This window comes from Phyllostomus hastatus, unplaced genomic scaffold (assembly GCF_019186645.2).
Source record: "Phyllostomus hastatus isolate PE091 unplaced genomic scaffold, TTU_PhHast_1.1 phas_contig_196, whole genome shotgun sequence".
Taxonomy (NCBI): Eukaryota; Metazoa; Chordata; class Mammalia; order Chiroptera; family Phyllostomidae; genus Phyllostomus; species Phyllostomus hastatus.
The window spans coordinates 1,209,112-1,224,364 of NW_025333709.1; the positions used below are offsets into that span (position 1 = coordinate 1,209,112).

Below are 15,253 nucleotides of genomic sequence, written 5' to 3' on the forward strand. Positions count from 1 at the left end.
TGCCCCTGGCGCTGGGGGCGGGGCTGGGGGCGGGGCTGGGGGCGGGCGGGGTTCGCGGCGGCATGGCTGGTGCGGGGCACCTCCGGCCGCGGGGCTGGGGTCGGCTGGAGGCGGGCTCCGGGGGCGAGGCGGCGGGGTCGCCCGGCCGAGGGCCCTGTCGGTGCGCGCAGGGCCGGCGGGCCGACCCCCGGAAGCTGGCCGTGCCCGCCGCGTGGCCGCCGTGAGTACCAAGCCCGGACCCGGTCAGCGCTTCCTGCGAGAACAAAGGCGGGCGTCGGCCGGCCGGGGCGGCGGGTGGGTCGGGGGCTCCCGAAGGGGCACGCGGCTGCCTGTCTGTCCGTCCGTAGCACCTACCAGGGTGCGAGCGGGGGCCTGGGTCCCTCTGGGGCCGCGCCGGGCGGCGCGGAGTGCGGGCCGTGCTTTGTCCGCAGCCTGGGCTGTCAGGGGAGCCCTGGCCAGAGGGGCGGCTTTGTGTGCGGGGCCGGCGGGAGGGCCGCAGGCTGGGCAGAGGCCGAGGGCAGCCCGGGCCGCGGGCGGTGGGCAGTTCATGGACGGTGCTGCTTTTCCTGGAGCAGAGTGCTTTTCTTTGTGTTTTCGGGGGTGGGGCGGAAGTGGCAGGAGTCCCAGCAGGCCTGGGCCTCTGGGTCTGCTGTTACCTGCGCCCCTAAGGGCGCTACCTCCTCCCACTCTGGGGACTCCCAGGAGGGGCCGGGGCTGGGCGGGGGCAGGCCCAGACATAACGGTGCAGGGTTGGGGGGTGCTGTTCAGAGAGGCGGGGGAGGGGGGAGCCCAACTGTGATGGGGCACTGAGGTGCCGCACAGACAAGGGCACTCGGAACCTGGGACTGGAAGGGTGAGCCGGAGTTCCCCAGGTGAGCGGGGTGGCAGCCTGGCCCCGGGAGGAGGCTGGATGGAGAAGCCGCGTTCCCATGGGCCTGGGCCGGCCCGAGACCAGCAGCCTGCCCCGGGTGACGGCGCTCAGTGTGGTCCCTGCCCGGTGATGCCCCAGGCTGGTGGGGAGGTGGCAGTCGTGCTCCGGCGCTGCGGCCGAGGCTGTGCTGCGTGCCACGCTGTGTCTGCGCGGCCCTGCCACTTCACAGCCCCCGCAGCGGCGGGTCAGGGACCCCCAGAAGGCCGAGCCAGGTCATCCGACCCAGGAGCTGGGGGCCCCTGGCTGCCTGCTGTCCTGCTTCCCTGCCTCAAGGCCTTGAGGGAGGGATGGAGTGGCCCTGGCCGGGTAGTGCAGCTGGTTAGAGCGTCCCAACGTGTCCAGGTTGCGGGTTCAATCCCCGGTAAGAGCACATACAAGACTCAACCAACGGATGCATAAATAAGAGGAACAACAAATCGATGTTACCCTCTCTCCCTCTCTCTCAAAAAAAGAAAGAAAGAAAGAAAGAAAGGATAGAAGCCAGCTCAGGGTTGCCTCAGGAGTGGAGGCTTGCATATCTAGGGGCCATGGCCCTCCCCGCTGAAGCTCAGAGCTGGTAAAGAGGTTGCCCAGGGCCAGCCCCAGCCCCTGTACCTCTTTAACTCTCTCCTTCAGGTTGCGACTCTTGTCACCTCTTCCTGGAAGCCCTCCCTGAATTTCCTGTCTAGGGCAGGCCCCATGACAGGCGCGCCTGGCGCTTGGACTTGGGGTGGCTGCGGGCTACGGCTGACTTGCCCGGGCCAGCGGTTTCCCGAGCTCACTCACTGCTAGTGGTTCACTCACCGCCGCAACCCAGCCCCCGTGGGACCTGAGCTTGGTGGGTGTGCGCTGAATGAACCAGTGGCAGCGAAGGAACACGCTGAGCTCTCAGGGTCTCTGGAGGTCGGGGACGTGGCCACACAGACTGGGCTGACCAGGTGGACCAGGCGGCCTGTCTCCCCGGGCTCGGCCCTAGGAGCCCGGGGCCTTCGCACCGCTCGCTGCCTGGAACCCTCGTGCTGTCTCTGGGGTCTCGGCAGCGTCCAGCTAAGCCATCTCCTGTCCCCCACGCCTGGCTGAGACAGTTCCCCTTCTCTCACAGCTTCATGGCGGCCGAGGAGATGCACTGGCCTGTGCCCATGAAGGCCATTGGCGCCCAGAACCTGCTCACCATGCCCGGGGGCGTGGCCAAGGCCGGCTACCTGCACAAGAAGGGGGGCACCCAGCTGCAGCTGCTCAAGTGTGAGTCCCCTGCCGTGGGGGGCGCGATGGGGGCGAGATGGGGGGCGTGGGAGCGGAGCCTGCCGTTTGGACACGGTGGGCCCTTCAGAGTCCTCCTTCTGTCCCTGGTGGCCGCCGCCCCCGGCGGGCCTGCGGTGGGCCTCCTCAGATCCAGGAGGGGGTCCGGGGCCATGTAGAGCTGGGGGGGCCTCCACCCGGTGCACAGAGTGAGCCCTTGCCTTCGCCGGTGGGTGTTCAGTGGGGGGGTTTGTCACAAGGTTTGAAGTGGCCCCATCCGCCAAGCCAAGGCCCCGCTTGTCCAGACACTGGAGGTCAGAGAGCGTTGGGCCTGGTCCGTCCGCCCGAGCAGCCCCAGGGGCCCTGTCTCCACCCCGTGCTGCCTGGTCTCTGGTCACCCGCTGGCCTGGTGCCGTCCGGCAGGGAGTCTGCTACTGGCCTGTCCCCTGGCCTGGGTGCGGCTGCTCAGGGACGGGGCCCTGGAGAGCGGGGGTTCCCAGGGAGACGCCCAGCCTGGGGGTTGGCTCCACGCCGGTGGCTCTTGTCGGTGGGCCCTCTGGGCTTAGGTGCCCCGGTCCTCGCAGTGCCGGCCTAGGGTGCGGGGGACTTACCAACTGCCGCCCAGCACCCAGCAAAGTGGCCGTGGCTGCCCTGGGCCTCTGGCCCTTCCTGGACCCAGCCTCACAGCCCTTGTCACTGGGGGCCGTGGTAACTCCACACAGCCAGCCCCCCCCCGTTCCACCCCTGCTGGGGGCTGGCCATCATGCCCATGAACTTGTCCGCATGTACCCTATGGCGGTCAAATGAACTCCTGGGGAGGGGCCAGTGTGCTGGCCCAGCTCCCAGCCCGGCCATTCAGGGGGTTTGAGGCCTGGTTCAGCCCCCACAGCCTCTGGGGAGGGTCCCCGGAGTGGGGTCTGCCCAGCGGCCCCCCACAGCTCACCCCCACCCTCGCCCCGCTGCCCACAGGGCCCCTGCGCTTTGTCATCATCCACAAGCGGTGTATCTACTACTTCAAGACCAGCACGTCCGCCTCCCCGCAGGGTGCCTTCTCGCTGAACGGCTACAACCGGTGAGCGCCTGCCTGCCTTTGCCTCCCCCGCCCCACGGCCAGCTGCGCCCCGGCTCCCCGACAGGGCTCTGGTCGGACCTGCCCCTTGTGCCACCCAGACTCTGCCGAGACGGCTCGAGTGCCCGCCCTGGGTGCCATGCCCAGCCTCGCCGCTGCCCCTTGGCGGCACCTGCCCCTCCCCCTGGTCTAGTCCCAGGGCCTGGGGTGAGCCGGGGGCTCCCTGCGCTCTATCGGCAGGCCTCCGGGTCCCCATTCGGCCCACTGCCCAGTGGCTTCTGCATCCCTCCTCCCTGCCCCTTGTCCACCACAGACTCCCTCCAAGGGGCCAAGGCCGGCCCGCCTCAGGCCTTGTCCCAGGCCACCCTGGCTCCAGGGGCCTCCCAGGCAAGGGGCCCCAAGTCTGCCCTGGAGGGCTCCCGGCTCCGGGGCAGGGGAGCACTGGGCCCGAACTCCCTGTGAGGAGTGGCGCGCTGCTGTGCAGGGCCGTCTGCCGGCTCCATCCCGCCCACCCCTCATTTTGTGGGGCCTGCAGGGCAGGTGGAGTTAGCCCCGGGGCCCTGCGCCTGGTGGCATCAGCCTGTGCCTCTCGCCTTCCTGGAAGGGCCTGTCCCTCCTGCCCGGGGGTGACTCCGGGTTCCGTAGTGTTGCTGGTGGGACCGGGACTCTCGGGGAGGGACTCGCGACCTTGGCTCCCACCCTAACCTCTAGCCCAGTGGGGGGCCTGGCCCCAGCACCCAGCCCGGGGACGGGCCGGCTGGGGCACTGCTGAGAGGGGGAGCAGGCTCCGGGGCCCTCCTGTGGCTGCCCCGGGGTCACCTGTGCAGGGGCGTTTCCCTTCCCCCAACTCCGCACCCTCAGCCTGGTTGGGGGTGCCGCCTTGCCCCAGGGGCTGCCAGCTCAGGCCCTTTTAGAGACCACGTGGGCACACCTGCCCAAGGTGCCCGGCCCGGCAGGGCCCCCCACCCCCGCTAGACCCTGTGATCTCTGTGCAAACCCTGCGCCCTGGCTGGGCGAGTGACCACAGTGAGTCATCTCCTTGAAATGCTCTCAAGACAGCGGGGGGCAGGGGGTGCTGGCGGATGTGGCTCAGAGGTTGGCCTGTTGGCCCGTGCACAGAAAGGTCGTGGGTTTGATTCCCACTCAGGGCACGCGCCTGGGTTGCAGGTTCCGTCCCCAGTTGGCAGGCAGCCAATCGATGTTTCTTTTTCACATCTCTCTCTCCCCCTGCCCGCCCCTTCCCCCTCTCCAAAAAGAAAAGTAAAACATCCGTTTCTTAGAAAAGACAGCAGGGCAGGCAGGGTCGAGGCGGGAGGTGGTGACCGGTCCTGGGCAGCGAGGGGGAAGGGTCCTTGTCTCGGAGCCTCACCGGCTGCTGCTCCCGGGACGCGCCCCCGCCCCACCCCCCGCCCAGGACCAGCGCTCCCCTCCGCCAGCAGCCTCTGGGCCTCCTCCCGGCCGTCCAGACCTGCCTGTGTCCCCCGGAGCCCGGTGCTGGGTGCTGTCCAGGGGCGGGGCGGCCCCCGCGGGCGTGGACCCACGGTGACCCCGGGGTCTGTGCCCTCAGGGTGATGCGGGCGGCCGAGGAGACGACGTCCAGCAACGTCTTCCCCTTCAAGATCATCCACATCAGCAAGAAGCACCGCACATGGTTCTTCTCGGCCTCCTCTGAGGACGAGCGCAAGGTGGTGCCTGGGGGCCGGGGCCGGGGCCGGGGGGCGCGCGGGCAGCCGGCCCCTCAGCGACCTGCCCTCACGCCCAGAGCCTCAGAACGTGCTCCCGGGAGGGGCCCGGAATGGGCTGAGGGGGGCTGCGGCCCCGAGGGGGCCACGGGCTGGCCGTCCCGACCTTGGCGGGCACTGCAGCCCCCGGCCGCACCGTGCTGACCTTGGCCGTGGCCGACTTACAGAGCTGGATGGCCTTGCTGCGCAGGGAGATCGGCCACTTCCATGAGAAGAAGGAGGCGCCTCTGGACACCAGGTGGGCCTGGGGCTGTGCTGGCGGGTGGGCGGGCGTCGCCAGGGCCCTGGGCTTGGCCCCGGCCCCCACCTCCAGGAGCTCGGCTCAGAGGCCCCTCCTCGGAGGTTCTCCTGGGGGCCCCGTGTGCATCCCCCAGTCTGATCCTGAGTGTGCGTGCACTCGAGTGTGTAAGCCTGTGCGTACGTGCCCAAATGTGTGTGTGTGTGCGCCTCCCGTTGGTAGTTCCTATTTAGGGGTCCCGTGCTCTCACCTGCCCACCCAGGAGGCCCAGCGTTTGCAGCAGCTCAGGGCTTTGGGTGCCCCCACCCCTTGTCCACCCTGGCTGGCTCAGGAGTGAGGCCAGGGCGAGTCCCTCTGGGTCCCGGTGGCCTTGCCGTGAGGTGGCCCAGCCAGCAGCAGGAGCCCTCCGGGTGACCCAGAAACACCGTCCTTTCATCGACGAGGAGGCTGAGGCCGTGCAAGGCCTGGCCTGCGAAAGGCCGCCCTGTGGGTCCCTGCTACGCTCGGAGCTGCTGGCCCTGGGGCCCAGCCGGTGTCCCTCCGCAGGCTTGGCCTGGAGGTGGCTGAGCACGCCCCAAAGGAAGGAGCGGGTGGGCACTGGGACCCTGAGGCCTGGCAGCATCTGACCAGTTGGGGGCACACTTGTAGCAAGAACCACGGGCGGGCGGGGGGCCCACTGCAGCCTCCTGTTCCCGTGTCGGCCCGTGTAACCCCACCTGGAGCGTGTCTGCATGGCTCCGTCTGCACGCCTGCCTGGCCTCGTCTGTGCGTGTCTGTGCGTCCAGGTCCGTGTGCGCCCTGGTGTTTATCTGTGCGTACGTCCACGTCCGTGTGTCTGAGCATGTGCGTGCCTGTGTTTGTCCGAGTCTGCGTGTGCCAGCGTGTCCAGATGTGTGAGCGCAGGGGGACCCCTGCCCTGCGCTCACTGCCCGGCCGGCCCGCCCGCCCACCCCTCCCCGCCAGCCTCAGCGACTCCAGCTCCGACTCGGACAGCTTCTACGGCGCCGTGGAGCGGCCCGTGGACATCAGTGTCTCTCCGTACCCCACGGACAGCGAAGGTGAGGCGCGCCTTGGCGCTGCGCCCTCCGCCCCCTGCACGCGCCGCCCCTCGGCCCAGGACGGGAGGCAGGTCTGGCTGCTCTGCCTGTCCCGTCCCTGGGGCCTCCCCGGCAGCCCGCCCGCCCGCCGGGTCCCCGCCCCTGCCCCCGCCCCCGCCCGGGCCTCCCTGACGCAGAGGTGCTCTCGGCGCTGCCCCCGGGCGCGGCGCGCAGGCCGGGCCCCCCTGACCCGACCCCCTCGCCCACAGACTACGAGCACGACGACGACGACGACTCCTACCTGGAGCCTGACTCCCCCGAGGGTAGGTGTCCGGAGGGTGGGCCCGGGCAGCGGTCTGGGCGGCCTCAGCGGCCCTCTGGTGGCCCCGAGTGTCAGTGTGTCGGGCGGAACGGAGCAGAAGGTGCCGCACTGGTTGCTCTGTTCCCTGCTTCGGCGGGTTGGGGGCGCACTGGGGCGCTGAGGCCGCGATGGGCCGGAGTGGGCAGGGCCAGAGCAGGGTCCACCCCCTTTGACTGACAGCTCTCTGGAGCTCTGTGGGCCTGTCACTGCGCCCCCGACTCCCACCCCCACCTCCCATCGAGCACAGCGTAGCGGACAACCCGGGGCCCGGGCCAGGAACCACACACGCGTGTCCCCGGGCGGCACGGGCTGCGTGGGGCGGGGCTGTGCCTCAGTCCTGGCATCTGTCTCCATGTCTCTCGGCCTGCTCGCCCTGCCCGCCCCGTCTCCCACGGCCCCTTCCACCCTCCCGCAGGCTCCGCCCTCGGCCTGGGCTCCCCTCCTGCTGATGATTCCCTTATCCCTAGGGACGTGGGAAGCTTGCTCAGGCTGCCGAGTGCCGGAGGGAGGAAGGCAGCCTGGGAATGCTGAGGGTGGGAGCAGGGGTGGTGCCGGGCCAGCCTCCCCCCGCGACTCCCGCTCACCGGCAGGGCCTCTTTCTTCCGCAGACACCCTGACGCATCCGCCGGCCTACCCCCCGCCTCCCGTGCCCGTGGCCAGGAAGCTGGCCTTCGAGATGCCCCGGGCCCACTCCTTCACCTCCCGGGGCCCGAGCCCTCTGGTGCCACCGCCGCCACCCAAGCGTGGCCTCCCGGACACTGGCCCGGCTCCTGAGGACTCCAAGAGGGACCTGCTGGGCCCGAGGTGGGCGGAGCCCGGCCTCAGGGTGCCTGCTGTCCCCCGGAGGATGAGCGACCCCCCCATGAGCAGCCTGCCCCACCCGCCCAACCCTCGGAAGCCCCCGTGCTTCCCCGAGAGCGGCAGCCCTGGCCCGGAGCCCCGCGTCCCCAGCCCGGGGGCCGCCTCCAGGAACTGTGACAAGCTCAAGTCCTTCCACCTGTCTCCCCGGGGGCCGCCCACGCCGGAGCCCCCGCCCGTGCCAGCCAACAAGCCCAAGTTCCTGATGGTGGCCGAGGAGGCTCCCCTGCGGGAGGCGGCCAAGCCTGGACTCTTCGTGCCCGCCGTGGCCCCCAGGCCGCCTGCACTGAAGCTGCCTGTGCCGGAGGCCGCAGTCCGGCCCCTGGTCCTGCCCAGGCTGGAGAAGCCGCTCCACCCTCACCTCCAGTGAGTCTGCGGGCACTGGTGCCCTGGGACCCCTCCCAACACGGCCAGCTCTCCCCTGCCTCCCGGCCTCCCTGCCCCTGGTGCTCGGCCCACGGTGGGGGCCGCCAGCCTGCACTGATGGGGCAGAAGGCTCTGCCGGGGCCGAGCGGCCAGTTCTGCCCCTGACCGGGGGTCCACAGGACGTCCAGCCGTGCCCTCGAGGTGCTCTGCCCATGGGGCGGTGGGCCTGGGTCTGTGGCTGCCTCAGGGAGCCGTGGCAAGGGGGACTCTGGGGACACAGGGCTTCCAGAGCTCCTGCTGGGCTGAGGGAGGGCCTTTGGGGTCAGGGGAGGACCTGCAGGGCTGGCTTGGCCCCTGGGAGAGGCCTTGTGGGGAATGGAGCCTTCGGACCCTGCCTGGGGCTCTGGGTGAGCCGCTGGCCCGGCAGCTGTCAAAGCTGCCTTTGTGCCCCTCCCGCCTGGGAGCCTCCGGGCCGTGGAGGGGGCCGTGGAGGGGCTGTGACTCACCCCCAAGGCCTCCTCAGAATGTTTTCTGCTTTACTGCTGTGCTAACAGCCGGTGGTCAGAGATGCCCGCGCCCACAGCAGGGAAGGTCCTGGAAGCCACAGGGGTGGGCACGCTGGACCGGGGTTTCTGGACTCGGGCCCCTCCCCCCCAGGACTCTCGCTCGCCCTGCCGCCTGTGGGAGTTGCCCGAGAGGACCCCTCGCCATGCTCACACCCCTGTTTCATGAGGGGCCGCGGTGGTCCGGCCAGGGTCACCTTGCCCCGACCTAGGCCTGGGTGCCGGGGCCCAGCGCCCACAGCCCAGCAACCCGTCCTGTGTGGCCTCCTTTCATTCTCCCTGTGACCGCCTGGCCCCAGGTGTGGGCGTGTCCCCGGGACTGGGTCCGTCCACAGTCATCCAGCCACCCTGTGGCTCTGGGAGGGGCGTGACTCGGCCGGGCTCCAAAGCGGGGCGGTGGCAGAGCAGGGGCTGAGGCGCCTCCAACCTGGCCTCGTCCCACGGCGCCCAGAGCACTTGTCTGCGGTGTGACGACACCGGCGCGCGGGCCCCCAGCACCCCTCACCCCGCCAGGGCCATTGCCAACCCTGGCCCCAGCTCAGGCTTCCCGGCCCCAGGTGCTCCCTGCCACCTCAGGGCGGCCAGCGCGGGCAGCCGGACCCCGTGGCTCCCAGGCTGAGCTTGGCGCCGCGGTCACCGGGCGTGCGCGGGCCGTGTGGAGGGGCACCGCCCACGGTGACGACGGAGCGTGACCTTCTTCTTGCCCCCTCCCCAGGCGCTCGCCCCCCGACGGACAGAGTTTCAGGAGCTTCTCCTTTGAGAAGACCCGTCGGCCCTCCCAGGACGACGCCCCGCAGGCGGACTCTGGCGGCAAGGACTCCGACGAGGACTATGAGAAGGCGAGGCGGAGTGGAGCACCCCGGTCCCGGCCGTGGGTGGGCGGCGGCGAGGGCGGGTGCTGCCGGCCAGGGGGCCCCCCCACACGGGCCATCTCGAGCCGGGAGCGCCCGGGTCCCTGGAGTTGAGGGGACGGAGCCCTGCACAGCCTGGGGCAGGCCGGCAGCCAGCGGGGGGAGGGGGAGGGGCGCTGGCCTCACGTACTGTGGAGACCTCGCCGCTGACCTCCGCGACCCCTCTCCAGGTGCCGCTGCCCAGCTCGGTCTTCGTCAACACCACAGAGTCCTACGAGGTGGAGAGGTCAGTCGGGAACCCCTCCTTCTCCGAGGCCTCGTTTTTGTGGACACGAGGTTCCTTGTTGTTGCTGCTGGGTTTTTTTTTACAGATTTTATTTATTTTTAGAGAGAGGGGAAGGGAGGAAAAAAGAGAGGGAGAGAAACATCCATGTGAGGTCGTCTCTCTCACGGCCCCTACTGGGGAACCTGGCCCGCAACCCAGGCCTGTGCCCTGACTGGGAATCGAACCCGCGACCTTTTGGTTCGCAGTCCAGCGCTCAGTCCACTGAGCCCCACCAGCCAGGGCTCTTTCTGTGTTTCTGTTCCCCGCTCACCTTGGTGCTGGGTCGTTGCTGGCACAAGTACACGGTCAAGTGCAGCTAGGACAACAGATGCCATCAGCTCAGGCCCGTTGCTGGCTGTCACCCTGTGGCCCAGAGCTCTGTGTGGGCTGGCCCTCCCAGCACCCACTGCCCTCGGCACCCACCGCCCTCGGCAGCTGAGCTGCGGGACAGCGAGAGGACAAAAGCCACGCTGGGGACTGGGGCCGGAGGGTCCCCGAGAGACCTCTCTGAGGATGCTTCGCCTGCTGACTTTTGTAGGCTGTTCAAAACCACGAGCACCCCGGGGGGAGCCGCAGGATGGACTCTACTGCATCCGCAACTCGTCCACCAAGTCGGGGAAGGTAGGTGCCGGGGAGGGTGCCCTGGCAGCCGCCCTGCCAAGCAGAGGCCCTGGGACGGCTGCCCTGTGCTGGCCTCTGCTGGCCTTCCAGGCACCTGGCCTGCAGGCGAGCACAGGCCTTTGCAGCTTGTAGGTCAACTTCCCGTGCAGCCTGCTGTTCGCCATCTCCACCGAGTGTCGTCCTTGGGGTCTCTGCCTCGCAGCCCCCCTCCCTGTCCATCCTCAGGAACTAAACGCCACTGCGGACAGGGCGTTGGCGGCCGCTGCCCAGCACTGGCAGTAGACAGGAAGGCAGGGCTGGGGCCCCGGCCTCTGATGTGGGAAGGGGAGGCTGCACATGGAAGGGGAGGCTGCTGGGGCAGTGGGAATGGCAGGTCATCTGCTCGCTCCGCCTCTGCCCCTCCAAGGGTGGCCACGTAACCCCACTGAGCCTCCCTGTCCCCTGTGCATCCTTGGCGGTCCCAGGGTGGGCCAGGCCCCTGCTACTGCCATTCAAGTCTCACTAGAGGCCATCTGAGGCCACAGCCCTGGAGCAAAGGGCTGCCCTCCTGCACCCTACCCTGCTGTCTGTGCAGGGCGGCCCTTCCCCAAGCCACCCCTGAGGGCCACAGGGCCCAGCCGTGGTGCTGCTCGCCCCCTGGGCCCCGGAGCCTGACCCCGTCAGGGCCAGAGCTGTGGCTAGCCTGCGCCCACCACTGCCCATGGTTCCCCCTGCAGGTTTTGGTCGTGTGGGACGAAAGCTCCAACAAAGTGAGGAACTACCGCGTCTTTGAGAAGGTAAGCAGGCTGGCCCGGTCTTGGACCTGGGAGGGAGGGGACCCGGCGTGAGGGCAGGACTGTCTCCTCAGAGTGCAGGCGGCGGATGGGCTGAGGCTGGCACCTCCGGGCACCGTCCCTCCCTCACTGCCTCCGCCTCCCCTTCCTTGCCAAGAGGGGGTGGGGCGATCAGCTCTGGACCCTGGACTGACCCACAGACCGGCCCGCGCCCCTGAGGCGGAGCGGGGAGTGAGGGGGGAGCGCGGGGGCCCCGGGAGCGGGCCTGTCCGCCCCTCTGTGCAGGGAGGGGAGGCTGGCCCCGTGCCCCTGACCCTTTGCCCCCTCCCCCCAGGACTCTAAATTCTACCTGGAGGGCGAGGTCCTGTTTGTGAGCGTGGGCAGCCTGGTGGAGCACTACCACACCCACCCGCTGCCCGGCCACCAGAGCCTGCTGCTGCAGCACCCCTACGGCTACTCGGGGCCCAGGTGACGCCGACGCGCTGTGGGCCGAGGTGACCCCAAGGCTACCATCTCAGGCCACGCAGAGGAGTCGGGCCCGCAGGGCAGGAGGAGCTCCGACCCGAGGCCTCCCTGACGGAACACCGGACTGCCAGGCCAGGCCAGGCCGGGCCCCACCCAGCAGGCTGGGTCCTCGGGGCTGGGCCGGGCCTCAGGCTGCTGAGGGCCGGGGCTCTCTGGTATCCTGCCCCGCCCCATCTGTTTCACCTCCAGGTGAAACCTAGCAGCCCAGGGCCTCTCTCTAGACGGAGCTGGCCTGGGCTTCACGGACAGGAGTTCTGGTCCCCACCCTGCTCAGGGCTGGGGGCCGGGCAGGGAGGGCTGGGGCATCCGCGGTTGGGGCAGGGTTGTCCCCAGGACCCCCAGGAACGCTAAGACTCAGGCTCCAGGAGGGGCCTTTGCTGCACAATAAAGCACAGACGACCTTTGCCTCGGTGGCCCGGCTTTATCGGGAAGGAGGGGTGGCCGGTCTTACTGCGTGTCTGCACTGATGTCCGAGTGGAGACCGCAGCAGCTCAGCTGACGGGACCCCGAGAAGCGGTCCCCAAACCGTGCAGGGCGGAGCTGGCTCAGTGACGCGCCACGGGCGCACAGCTGGTGATGGAACGGGAGGCGCACCCGAGCAGCCTGGGCGCAGAGCCCACGCTCCAAAGCGGCAGGTTCCATGGCCAGGGGTCAGGCCCAGGGCGCAGGGCGGCAGAGCAAAGAGCTCCCCCTGCATGCACAGTTGGGTCACGTGCTGCATGGACCAGCAGTTGGTTCCGGGGAGACCGAGGGCCTGCGGGTGCTCACCACACACACCGTCCGCAGCAGTGGGGTGTGCGGGGCTCGGGGCTTGGAGTCCCGCTGGTGGCTCCAGGAAGTGACCAGTACGGACAGGGGCAGGAAGAGGGGGCCCTGAGTAGGCCAAGGGTAGGCGGGGATGGCGGCACCCACACAGCGCAGGCCCAGCTCCCGATCCATCGCTCACTTCCTGCTGTGGAGTCCTGCCAGCTTCTCTCCCTGGCACGGCCATCTGGGCTGAATGGGTCGTTTGTGTGTGACACAGCCTCAGCTGGGGTCAGGCTGGCGGAGACGCCTGGGGCATCTAATCCTCCTGGCACTTGTGTTGGGAAAAGGTATTTGCTGGGTAACACCCAAACGCACTCCACCCGGGAGAAGGCCCTTGGGGCTTCTCTCCCCCGGCCCGGGCATGTTCGGGGGTGGGCTGGGGCGGTTTGCTGGAGAAGGGGAGGGGATGGAGCCCGGCAGAGGTCAGCTGGCGTGGGAGAGGCTGAGGGCTGCAGTGGGGACGATGGCCATCTGCTTCCGGGAAGCCAGGGCAGCACTGTCTGCAGACGCATCCTGTACAGCCCGCCCGGGCCGGGCTGGTGCAGTCGCCCTGGAGTCTGGGGCGCGGGGGGCTTCCCGAGTCCTGCGCGGCGTCTGGAAACCCGCCAGCCCCCTGCCCTGCACTGGCTCCGGGGCCCCGGGGAGGCACGCTGCTCTGCACCGAGGCTGCAGCCTTCCTTCCTGAAACTTAAAAACGGGGACGGGCATCAGAGAAGCAGTTTCCACCCAGTGCCCGGGGCCCTCCGCACTGGCAGTGAGGCAGACGTGGGACGCTGAGGCTTTCGGCTGGCACGCGGCCACTTTGCAGGCGGCTGAGCGTGTGAAACGTATTTGAAGACACCTGAGCTGGAGGGTTCAGCGGTTCTGGGGCCCTGAGCCACGTGATAGGTGCTGCTGAGGCCTGTGGCTGCCCAAGGCCCACCCCAGGGCCTGGCACGCCCCCCTCCGCCCGGGCCCTGGGCCTGCCTCTGTGTGACCTGCCCCTGGGCCTCGGTTGAAAGAGTGGGTGCATGGGGGGGGGTGGATGAGGTCCCAGGCATGGTCCTCCAGCATGAAGCGGGGGCCAGAGGGGCCCCACTCCCTCCTGAGACCTGCTGTGGATGTTCTGTTCCTCATTGAGGGTTGGAGGCTGTGTGCCACTCAGCAACCACTTACTGCTCAAGGCGCGGAGCCGGCTACATGAGATACTTTGCTTGTAGAAGCCACTGCTGTTGTTAGTTCCATTTTACAGGTGGGAAGCTGAGGCCAAGGCCCGGCTTCAAGTCCCGGTTCTGCCACTTACTGCCACGTGGCCTCCTGCCGTACTCGGAGCCCAGACCTGGCTCCTGCCCGGCTCCCCACCACCCCCGTGGCCTCTGGCAGTTCCTGTCTGGTGTCTGGTTAGTCTGTCTCCCGGGGTCCCCGAGCGAGCGTGTTCCCACCCAGCTGAGGGACCACAGCCCCGTGGGCGGAGCCAAACTGACTTTCCTCCATCGTGGGATAAGCCAACAGAAGGCCCCGGGGCCTGCCCTCGGGTCTACCCGCTCCCGGTTCTCACAGGCGGGGAAGCAGGCTCAGAGAGAAGTCACGGGCTGGCCCAGATCACCGCGTGCTCAGAGATGCCGTCCATTCCTGGGCTTGGGAAGACAGCCCCAGATGCTGTGGGAAGCTTCTCCCAGCCCCGGACAGACACGATTTTCCTTCTCCCGCGGTTGGTCAGAAATCATGCAGTAGAACTCGATACCCCCATTGTTAGATTTATTATTATTATTATTATTATTATTATTATTAAGAGATGTTTTTAGAACCAGAAGAGGCCTCACAAAAGAAGTCTGTTGTTGCTCCCTGACCCTACCCCTATGCTGGGTCACGTTGCATGGACGCCCCCTGCTGGTCCAAGGAGGAGCTTCCTGGCCCCCAGGTGGGATGGGTGGCTCCGATCAGGCCGGCCGGTCGAAAAGACTGGGGTCTGGGTCCAAGGGGCTTCTTGCCCAGCGCCCTCTGGGACTGGTCTCTGGAGGGGAGACCTGGAGGATCCAAGCCACACAAGGAATAAGGGGCGAAGCTGGCACTTGAACAGAGCTGCGTCTCCAGAGGAGAGGCCGCGAGGGGAAGGCCACAGCCCGACTCTGGCTGTGACCCGGCAGCGGCGAGTCCTCTCAGGGCAGCTCCCACACACATCCAGCTCTGTCCCTGTGCCTGCAGCTCCTGTCCCTCTGCCCGGAAAGCCTGCCTGGTAGGCATGCAAGGAACCGCTTGGCACAGGGAGTCCCTGAGAACACAGGCGCTGAGGTGCAGATGCTCATGACGGTGGCAGGGGACGTGGGGGCTGGACTGCCTGCCTCTGCACCTGTGTGAACCCGGTCCTGGGTCCACCACGTCCAGATTTTGTTGTACCTCCCCGACTTCACGTCTTGGCCGTCCTGCAGGCCAAGCGATGGCCGTTCTGGCCCCGGTCACTTTTGACGTCCGGTAGAAACATTCTGTTTGTACCGGGGCCCAGGAGCAAGCCAGAGTCACTTTTTGAGTTACTTGGATCTGTGGTTTCATAGTTTTTAGCAAACTTGGGGGAAAAAACCAAAACCAACTTCAGCTATTGTGTCTTCGAACAGTGTATCTCCCCCACAACCCCACCTTTCTGTTCGGGGACTCCGATCACGCCCGAGTTCGGTCCCCTGGAGCCATCCCACGGCTCGCTGGCGCTCTGCCCACTCTCTCCCAGGCCCCGTCCTCTCCCGCTTTGCTTCGTTTCTTCTCCACAGCTTCTAGTCCACTTTTTCTTCTGATGCGTCTCGTCTGCTGTTGGCCCCTCCGCTGTCGCCTTCACCTTTAGAACTCTGATTTGGTCTTTACACATTTGTTGAACCCATCTTTAGCCCCGGCTGGTGTGACCCAGCAGGTTGAGCACGGGGCCTGTGAACTCAAAGCATGTGGGTTCAGTTCCTGGTCAGGGCACAGGCCTGGGCTGCAGACCAGGCCCGCAGCTGAG

At 68.2% G+C, this 15,253-nt stretch overlaps 1 protein-coding gene across 1 annotated transcript; it reads left to right on the forward strand.

Annotated features, from left to right (window-relative positions):
* Positions 1-54: 54 nt before the first annotated feature.
* SH3BP2 (SH3 domain binding protein 2) lies at positions 55-11,883 on the forward strand. Its single transcript, XM_045834635.1, is given in 14 exon segments — positions 55-220; positions 2,013-2,152; positions 3,119-3,221; positions 4,786-4,903; positions 5,128-5,198; positions 6,162-6,256; positions 6,505-6,558; positions 7,205-7,820; positions 9,099-9,222; positions 9,465-9,520; positions 10,098-10,116; positions 10,118-10,180; positions 10,897-10,956; positions 11,288-11,883. Coding segments are annotated over 14 exon segments (1,815 nt in total). The 5' UTR covers positions 55-62; the 3' UTR covers positions 11,426-11,883.
* Positions 11,884-15,253: the final 3,370 nt, after the last annotated feature.